General features: G+C 33.4%; 1 protein-coding gene across 2 annotated transcripts in view; it reads right to left on the bottom strand.

Moving 5' to 3' along the window:
• LOC114054242 (regulator of G-protein signaling 20-like) overlaps positions 1–10,192 on the bottom strand; it is a 126,395-nt gene that overhangs the window by 11,561 nt on the left and 104,642 nt on the right. For both annotated transcript variants that reach the window (XM_027877420.1, XM_027877421.1), the window contains one exon: positions 4,616–4,702. In XM_027877420.1, the coding sequence (XP_027733221.1) occupies positions 4,616–4,702 (87 nt within the window). The remainder of the gene's footprint in view (positions 1–4,615; positions 4,703–10,192) is intronic.

The raw sequence follows: 10,192 nt of genomic DNA, 5'->3' as shown, positions 1-10,192 counted from the left end.
CACCACATGGAAAGGGGAAGAAAGGGAAGAAAGGGAGAAGGGAGAATTAGAAGGAAGGTAGAAAAGAATGGAATTAGGCAGAAGCAAAACAATCTCTTAAAGAGGGACAAGAAAAGAGCCAGCCAGGCTATCATCTGCTGCTTCTCTTTGTGAATATTTTTATGTTAACATTAGTTCTGAACTTCATTTTTCCAATCCACCTACTCTGAAGATTCTAGCATTCATCGTCTTGTGGACAGTTTTTGTATTGCAACTGTCATTGTTATGTTTGAAAAGGAAGCTTGCACAATTCATTTTTGTAAGAATAAATAACCAAATAAAATAAATAAGTAAGTGGATAGATGGATAAATTAAAAAAAAGAGTGACAGGAAAGACGAGAAGAAAAAGTAGATGAAGAGAAATGCAGTTAGCAATCATAACTGTAAATGTGAATGGGATGAACTCACATATAAAACAAAAGAGGATTAGAAACCATTATCCAGCAATACATTGCTTACAAGAAACACATTTGAAATAGAAAGATACACACAGAATTAAAATAAGAGGCTGGAGCACAATCTATTATGTTTCAGCTGAATTTTTCAAAGGCAAGGATAGAAATCATGATCTCAGACAAAACAAAAGGAAAAAGAGACCTAATTAAAAGCAACAAACTGGGAAACCATATTTTGCTAAAGGATAACATAGACAATGAATTAACATCAATACTAAACATATATGCACCAATAGTATGGCCTTTAAATTCTTAAAGGGAAAGTTAAATGGATTATAAAAGGAAAGAGAGAGCAAAACTATAATAGTGGAGGACCTCAATTTATCCCCTCTTAGGCCAAGATAAGTCTAACAAATAATAAGCAAGAAAAGAAATAGAATAGAATTTTAAAGTAGTTAGATATGATAGTCCTTTGGAGAATATTGAATAGGAATCAAAAGGTGTATACCTATTTCTCAGTTATGTATGGCATCTTCACAAAAATTGACCATGTATTAAGGCATAACAACTTCCAAACAAATGGAGAAGAGAAGAAATATTAAAAGTATCTCTTATTGACTAAAATGCTATAAAATTACATTTAATAAAGGGCCTTTGAAACAAAGATTAAATTGTAATTAGAAACAAAGTAACAATCCTAAAGAATTCATGGGTCAAATAACAAATCAGAAATAATAAATAACTTCAAATTTCAATAAATATGAAAACAGACAGCATATCAAAATTCGTGAGATGAAGCCAAAGAGTAGTTAGGGGAAAATTTACATTTCTAAATGCTTTTATCAATAAAAGAAAGAACAAATCAGTGAAATAGGCATTCAACTAAAAAACAAAAGAAAACCTGGAAACTCAACAATTATTAAACACTCCACTTAAGCATCAAAATAGAAATTCCTGAAATCAAAGGTGAGATTAACAAAATTGAAAGCAAAAGAAGGATTGACTTAGTAAATGAAAGGAGTTATTAAAAAAAACCAACACCCCCATGAATAACAAAATAAAACAGATAAGCCATTCACTAAACTTATTTCAAGAAACAAAAGAAGAAAACTAAATTGCCAGTATCAAAAATGAAAAGGCTGAATTCATAACCAATGAAGGAGAGATAAAAGAATTTATTAGGGACTGTTTCACCCAAGTAAGTGCTACTAAAACTGATAACCTAAGTGAAATAGATGAGAATTTACAAAAAAAAATATTAATTGCCCAGATCAACAAAACAAGAAATAGAGAGCTTAAGTAACCCTGGGGGGAAAATTGAACATGCCAAAAATTAACTTTCAAAGACAAAAATTCCAGGACCAAATGGATTTATAAGCGAATTTAAAGACAATTAATTCTACTACTACATTAAGTGTTAAAAAAAATAAGAAAAGATAATTTCCTACCAAATTCCTTCCATAATACAAATATAGTCTTTATTCTAAAACCAGAAAGATTCAAAACAGAAAGAAAACCATCAGCTAATATTCCTAACAAATATCGATGCAAAAAAATTAAATAAAATCTTAGCAAGGAGACTACAACATGTCAGAAAGATTAAACACACTACCACCAGGCTGGATTTATACCAAGATTGCAGGACTGGTTCCATGTCAGGAAATCTATGAACACAACAGGTTATATTAATAATAAAAACAACCAAAATTATATGATTATGTCAATTGATGCAAAAAAAGCTTTTGACAAGATATAATACCCATTCCTGTTAAAACTCTAAAAATTATAGGAATAAGTGGAACTTCCCTTAAATTGATAAACATTATCTACCTAAAACTAAGAGCTAGCATTTTCTGTAATGGAGATAAGCTAGAGACCTTTCCATTTGAGATTAGGGGTAAAGCAATGATGTCTATTACCAGAAATGCTATCTACAGCAATAAGAGAAAAAAACTAAATTGAAGGAATAAGCATAAGCAAAGAGGAACCAAAATTATTGCTTTTTGTAGATGATGTGATGATTTGTTTAGTGAATACCAGAGAATCAACTAAAACACTAATTAAAACAATAAATAACTTCATCAAAGTTTTAGGATATAAAATAAACCCACAAAAATCATAAGCATTTCTGATATTACCAAAGAACCTAGCAAGAAGAGATAGAAAGTGAAATTCCATTTAAAATAACTACAGATAGTGTAAAATATTTTGGAGTCTACCTGCAAAGATACGCACAAGAATTATATGAACAAAACTACAAAACTACAAAAGATAGTTCTAAAGTTTGGGAGAAATATAATTGCTTAAGGTAGGGCTGAAACATGTAGTAAAAAATACTACCTAAATTAATTTGCCTATTCAGTGTCATACCATACCAACCAAACTACTGAAGTATTGCTCTATAGAACTAGAAAAAAATAACAAAATTTATCTGGAGGGACAAAAGTTCAAGAATATTAAGGAAATTAATTTTTTAAAAAGTGGGAAAGAGTGTTGCCTGGCAGTACCAGAACTCAGACTATAATGGAAAAGCATAATCATTAAAACAATTTGGTACTAGGATGAGAAATAGAGCAATTGATCAATGGAACAGATTAAGTACTAATAACATGTAGAAGCAAATGAGCACAGTAGTCTAATGTTTGATGAACCCAAAGGTCCCAGTTTTTGGACAAGGCCTTTTTATTAGACAAAGACATTTGGGAAGACTGAAGAGCAGGTTGGCAAAATTTAGGAATTAATATTTCACACTGCATATCAAGACAAGCTCCAAATGGGTTATATAATTTAGAAATAAAGGATGCCATCACAAACAAATTAGAGGATCATGGAAGAAATTATCTGGCAGATCTATGGATAGAGGAAGGGTTCATGACCAACCAAAAGATAGAGGGGCTCACATGAGATAAAATGGACAACTTTGATCACATAAAATTAAAATGTCTTTGCACAAGCAAAACAATATAGCTAAAATTAGAGGAGAAGTAGGAAATTGTGTGAGTGTGTGTGGGTGGAATCTTTGCAAAAAGTTTCCGTGGTAAAGATTACATTTCTAAGACATAAAAGGAATTGAGCCAAATTTGTAAGAATAAAATCCATTCCTTAATTGTTAAATGGTTAAAGGATATGAATAGGTTGTTTTCAGAGGAAGAAATCCAAGCTCTCAGTAGTCATATGAAAAAATGTTCTAAATCACTAATAATGAGAGAAATGGACATTAAAACTACTCATGAGGTACCACCTTACATGCTTCAGATTGGCAAAGTTGACAAAAAGGAAAATGACAAATGCTGGAGGAGTTTGGGATAATAGATATATTAATGTACTCTTGGTGGGACCATGAAGTAGTCTGGCCATTCTGGAAAGTAATTTGGAACTATGCCCAGAAAGCTATTAAACTGTGCAAACCCTTTGACCCATCAATACCAACTATGTCTATACTAAGTCTAATAGTATATCTATGCATCAAAGAAATCAAAGGAAGAGGGAAAGGACTGATATGTACAAAATATTTGTAACAGCTCTTTTCATGGGGAATTGGAAACTGAAGGTCCATCAATTGGTGAATGGCTGAACAACTTATGGTATAAGTATGTGATAAAGTACTATTGTGCTGTAAGAAATAATAAAGTAGATAGTTTCAGAAAAACCTGAGAAGACTTTTATGAACTGATGCAAAGTGAAATGAACAGAACCAAGAGAACAATTTATACAATAGCAACAATATTATGAAGAAAAAACAGCATTTAAAAACTTGGGAATTTTGCCCAACATAATGGAACCAACTACAATTCCTGAGGGCTTATGATAAAATGGGCTGTCTACCGGTAGATAGAGAGGTGAGTGTAGACTCAGCGTGTAGGCTGAATTTTTTTTTTTTGTTTGGGCATGGCTAATGCAGGAATTTGTTTTGCTGGAGTATAAATATTTGTAACAGGTTTTGTTTTTCTTGCTTTCTCAGTTGGTTAGAGAGTCAGTGATGGTTGGGGTTGGGGGGTGGAATTTGGAGCTGAAATTGAATTTAAAAAATCGAATTAAATTGAATTGAATTAAAAAAATTAAAGTAGAAAGTAAAAGTAAAAAAAGGAATAACATAACTTTTCATTTTTGTACACTATAACCAGACTCTTGTGAGTATTTTTGGTATTATAGTACATCCTATCTAAATGTTAGATTTTTACCTTTCTTCACAGGTTGGAAGTCCTTCTGTTCTGAGTTCATAGGAAGCCCTCCTTGCTCTTTCATCTTCTTGGTTCCTAACAGTAAGACTGTAAGGAACAACATGTTCACAAGTCAAGTTCAGATAAACCTATATTCATACAATTATCTTTAATACTAACTATAAATGAATTTCAAGTATCTAAGCAGAATTCCTCCCCTTCTTCAAAAAAATGACCTAGATTTTTCTTTCTCCATGCAGACTAGATTAAAATGGCTTAGCATTAACAAATGTACAACCTTAATAACATTATAGAATAAATGGAGTAATTATAACTTTACATTCACATCATTGCAGTCATTGTCTATATTGTTTTTTATAGTCAGATAGGTGGAATAAGGGATGGAGCACTGGGCCTGGAATCCAGAAGACCTGAGTTCCAATCCAGCTGTATTTTATCGGGAGCTAGGTAACTCAGTGATATAGTGCTGGGCCTGGAGTCAGGAAGACCCGAGTTCAAATCTGATTTTAGACACTCTTGTGAGGATTAAATGAGATATTTGTAAAGAATGTAGCACAGTTCCTGCCCATAGTAGGTGCTGTTTAAATGTTATCTATTTTTATAAAAATAAAACATTAGTTTTCCTGGTTCTGCTTACTTCACTTTGCATCAGTTCATGTATTGTTCGTCTTCCCATGCTTTTCTGTATTCATCATATTCATCACTTCTAACATATAGGAGTATTCCATTATATTCACAGACCAAATCCTTTAGCTGTTCCTCAGTTGATGGACATATACTTTGTTTCTAGTTCTTAGCTACTACAAAAACTTCTATAAATATTTTGGAAAATTTGAGATCTTTCTTTTCATTGTCTTCTTTGTGGAATATGCTTAGAAGTAAGATTTCAGCATCAAAGGTATGGACAATTTAGTCACTTTCTTAACATAATTCCAAATTGCTTTCCAGAATGGTTGAAAAGTTACCAAAAGTACATTAACATGTCTATCTTTCTACAACCATTCCAATACTGTCATCCTTGCCAATTTGTTATGCATAAGGAGAGACTTCAGAGTTGAGTAATTATAAATTATAGTAGGTCCTTAATTTTTTTCCTTCATAAAAACAAAAGTGCTTAGTATAGTGTCTGGCACATGGTAAGTACTTGATAAATGCTTGTTGACTGACCGACGAAAAAAGTATATTGTCCAGAAAGTGAAAACTAAAGGATTATCAGTTGCACAGTGAATTTTCACCTTATATCCTGAACCCAGAAGCAACAATATATGAATTTCATAAACTTAGCTTAGTTTCCAGTTTCTTTAGTATCTCTCTCAAGATGGTTTTCTGAAGTATAATTTATTCAGCCAACAAGAATTAGTTTTTGATATATACCTATCACTGTGCTAGGCACTCCTGGTTTAAAAAAAAATTGAAGACATTCCCTACCGTTAAGGAATTTCCAATCTAAGCTAAAGAAGAAAAAAAAACCCTTTAGACAAAAAACTAAAGAATAAAATAATATTATTATTCAGTGCTAGCTTTTATAGTATGGTCTATAAGTACTAAAACTTTTAATGTATCCTTTTATGCCTGTGTTCTGTTTTCATTTTTACATGGTTACACTCCTAACATCTTTAAGGAGGCAGCCTGGTATATGGCTGTGTTTCAACTTTCCCCTTCTGTGATTTTGGTAGAAATGTCCCATGGTGTTCCTTGAAACACATGACAGAAAGTGACCTGCCCATGGTTACACAGCTAGTATGTTGCAGAGGCAGGTCTTCATAACTCCAAGTTCAGAATACTATCCCAATTCTTAGTATTGCCTCCAATTAAGTCAATGTGTTGTTGTTTACTTTTGCATGGTTCAGAAATGAACTTTGTAAACTAATTATATTTTTATTTCAACCTGCTATTATTAATCTTATGGACTACTGAAAGGGATTCCAACCTGTTTCTGCCATATTTGATTGCTAAATATTCCGCTTGTTACAGAACTGACCTAGAAGCTATTTGTGTCATTTTGACAAAGTTGTTTTATGTGTATACTATAGTATTGTCAGTTCTGGTTTTATTAAAATGCAAGAACTCTTGACTTTTTGTCCTTACATAACGAGAGCAAGGAGGTTTTCTGAGATGGTGGCAGATAAAAGGAAAGGTATAAAGGCACCTGGCTGACTGCTATTATGCTTTCTTTAGCATCAATATTTCATGAGTTCTTCCTAGCCTTCTTTTACACAGTAGGATATAAAACTGCTCAGCGGGTTAAAACAAAAAGAAAAAGTAAAGGAAAATATGGGAGAGACTGATACAGGATTCCAAAGGGATTGAATTGCAAAGATTAGTAACCTATAATAAATGCAGCACTTAAGCACTGGAATTATCTTTCCATGGAGTCATTTATAAGAGTACCCTATTTTAAGCAAAGTTCATTTAATGCAGTGTGTCTGCATGAGGAAACAGAGATTGTATTTTGTCCTTAATCTTTACTTGTATAGCTATTCAATGTTTTTGTTGTGTACATACATGTATAGGGGCCTTCTTCAGGTTTTTACAAGCAATGATGACATATGTACATAGGTAATTTATTGTCTGTTTCTCTGAGGCCTAAGGAGAAATATCTCAGAAAGAGGTTGCTGTGTTAGGGTAAATGAAAATGGAGAGTAGGGAGGCAAAGTACAAAGACATGAGCATATGGTTTCAGAGTTGTGACTGATCTAGTGACACATTCTCCAACATGACAAATTTTACTTCAGTAAATTTCAAGTCCTAGATTGTCAACAAACAATATTCTCTCGGTTGAGGACTGAGGGGCTGAGAATTAGTAAAGAGAAGAGAGAAGGGAAAAAAGGGAGTTTAGGAACAATAGGATAAAATTTGAAATCACCAGAGCTCCAAGTCTCAGACTCATCTTGGTGACATATGCTAACACTTCTTGCCTTCCTTTTTTCTCCTGCCTTACACTACCCTAAATGTTGCCAGATTCAATCCCACAGATTCCCTTCCCTCTAGCCATCTCCTCCCACTCAAATCACTGTTTCCTTTCTTCTAAAGATGATGAAATTCCTGTAGAGATTAACTTTTGGAAACAGATATGCTCAATAAATAAGAAAGTTTTCATTGGAACCAGATACTTAAATTCCCATTATGTCAGAACAATACCTTTTCTTGCGAAGTAGTTCTATTGTTACTAAGACAATATCTTTTCATGGCTTAGTTCTAAAGAACATGTTGATAAATCATGTGACTTTCACCATTAAGATTGTTTCACACATAACTATATTACTATTCTGCTGTTCTTTATATATTGGGATAGAGTTAATTTTGTTAATCAGCCTCCTTTCTGATATCAATTTAGTAACTTGGACCTCAGACAAAACTTGACCCATGGGAAGGGAGACCTGGATTATGAGTAGAAAGATTACTTGATATTAGCATAGAATTGCTAGAGAATTGTTTATTGGTGATTGTGTGTGTGTGTGTGTGTGTGTGTATGTGTGTGTACATACATGTATAGGGGCCTTCTTTGGGTTTTTACAAGCAATGATGACATATGTACATCGGTAAATTATTGTCTGTTTCTCTGAGGCCTAAGGAGAAATATCTCAGAAAGAGGTTGCCGTGATAGGGTAAATGAATTGTTCATTTACTAGAATATGAGTATATGTAACCCCAGTACCTGCTTTGAGCTAAATAACAGAGATAATTGAAGAATGGGTCTACAACAGAGAACAAAATGGTAGATTTAATAATTATCTGTCAGGGTAACTGGGCCTTCCAGGGCAAGTAACATTTATTAAGTCACCTCCTATGTATAAGGCACTGTGCTAAATGCTGAAGTATAACAGAAGGCCTTCTCAAAGCTCCTGGGGGCGTGAAGGGAGATTAGTGGGACTCATGGCAATATTGATTGTAGAGAACAATAGTACTTCAAACTCGGTACTACCTTTGGCTATGAGGAAGATACTAGCAGTCTAGAACTTCCTATAGCAAAAGCAGTCTCTCCTAGCAGACAGGCCCTCTGACTGAATACACCTGTTACAAATGAGGGCTTTATTTCCTTTCTGGCAATGAACAAGGTAGCAGTAGTATTCTCCATGGGTGGCACTATTCATCACCTGGCAAATGGATAATCTTTTAATACAGGACTTTTTAAAATGGGCCCCATCATATTTCTCATATGAAAGTTTTGGTTTGTATATCTTGGTTGGAAACCTATTTTTGTTCACAATTTTTCCTCGCCAAGAACCTTGTTATATTTAAAAGAAGGCTCCTCCATAAATCAAGACCATTATGGGACATTTATTATCTGTCATTTTATTTTGTTTCATATTTTATGGTATCCCAAGACAGTTGTTCTTAAAAAATGAGTGAGTTTAAAAATTAAAGAACTATCCTTTTTAAAGCCTGGGCTGAATTCCCAGACCTTGAAATTGGCATAGATATGGAATTAGGGTTAAATCAAATCAGATTTTTAACTGTTATAAAAGCTGAGTTATTTTGAAATTCAAGTGAGTAAACTAAACAGTTTAGTGTTTTCAATATTTACATGTGCATGAAAGATTGAATTGAGCTGAATAGCTGGCAAAATAGGGTTTTTGTTTATTAAGACTCTTTAAAGAATTAATATCATTTTGTCTGAAGATCAGTTGATGGAACTGGGTGTTTTTGAGCTGGAGAAGCAAAGGCTTAAGGGTAACATTATAACTGTCTTCAAGTATTTGAAGGGCTGTCATGGGGAAAGATCAGATGTGTTCTGGTTGGCCATAGAGTACAGAACTAGGGGAGAAATTTTAGGAAGCAAATTTAGGCTTGATATAGGGAAAACTTTCCTAACTGTCCAGAAATAGAATTGACTGTCTTGAGAAGTAATAGGCTGCCCTCAGTGAAGATCTTCAAAGAGAGACTTTGCAGGTATGTTGTAGAGTGGATGCCTTTTCAGGTATGTGACTGCAGTTCTTTATAACCTAAATGACATTTAGCATCTCCACTTCCAGCTGTGAAATTCTGTGATTCTAAACAATGATGTTTTTATTGACTTACAATGACAAAAAGAGTTTTGGTTTGTATTCCTGAGGAATGAGTGTTTACCTGTCATCAGATCTTTGATTTCCCAGCAGTAGGATTGGTCAAACAAACAGAAATAATCCTGTCCATCTTGTGTTCCCAATGTTTCCTTAATCTTGAAGAGACTATTGAAGAGTTGCAAATTTGACTTAAAACTGGTATAAATTATTAAGATATTTCCACCACAAAATGTGTGCGTGTGCATGTGTATATACACATATATACATATAAATGTGGGTGCATGTATATATACATATATATACACATCTCTCTGCGTGTATGTATATGCACATACAGATGTGTATATGTATGTATACTCACATACACACATGCATGCATGCATGCATGTGTATATGTATATGTATATGTATATGTGTATGTATATGTATATGTATATGTATATAGCTTCCTGACAATCCTAATTCCTCTGTACCCTTNTATGCATGCATGCATGTGTATATGTATATGTATATGTATATGTATATGTATATGTATATAGCTTCCTGACAATCCTAATTCCTCTGTACCCTT

Source organism: Vombatus ursinus, unplaced genomic scaffold (assembly GCF_900497805.2).
Source record: "Vombatus ursinus unplaced genomic scaffold, bare-nosed wombat genome assembly UNPS02014812.1, whole genome shotgun sequence".
NCBI lineage: Eukaryota > Metazoa > Chordata > Mammalia > Diprotodontia > Vombatidae > Vombatus > Vombatus ursinus.
Note: the sequence above shows the minus strand (reverse complement) of the source record. Positions and strands in the feature narration are given on the sequence as shown.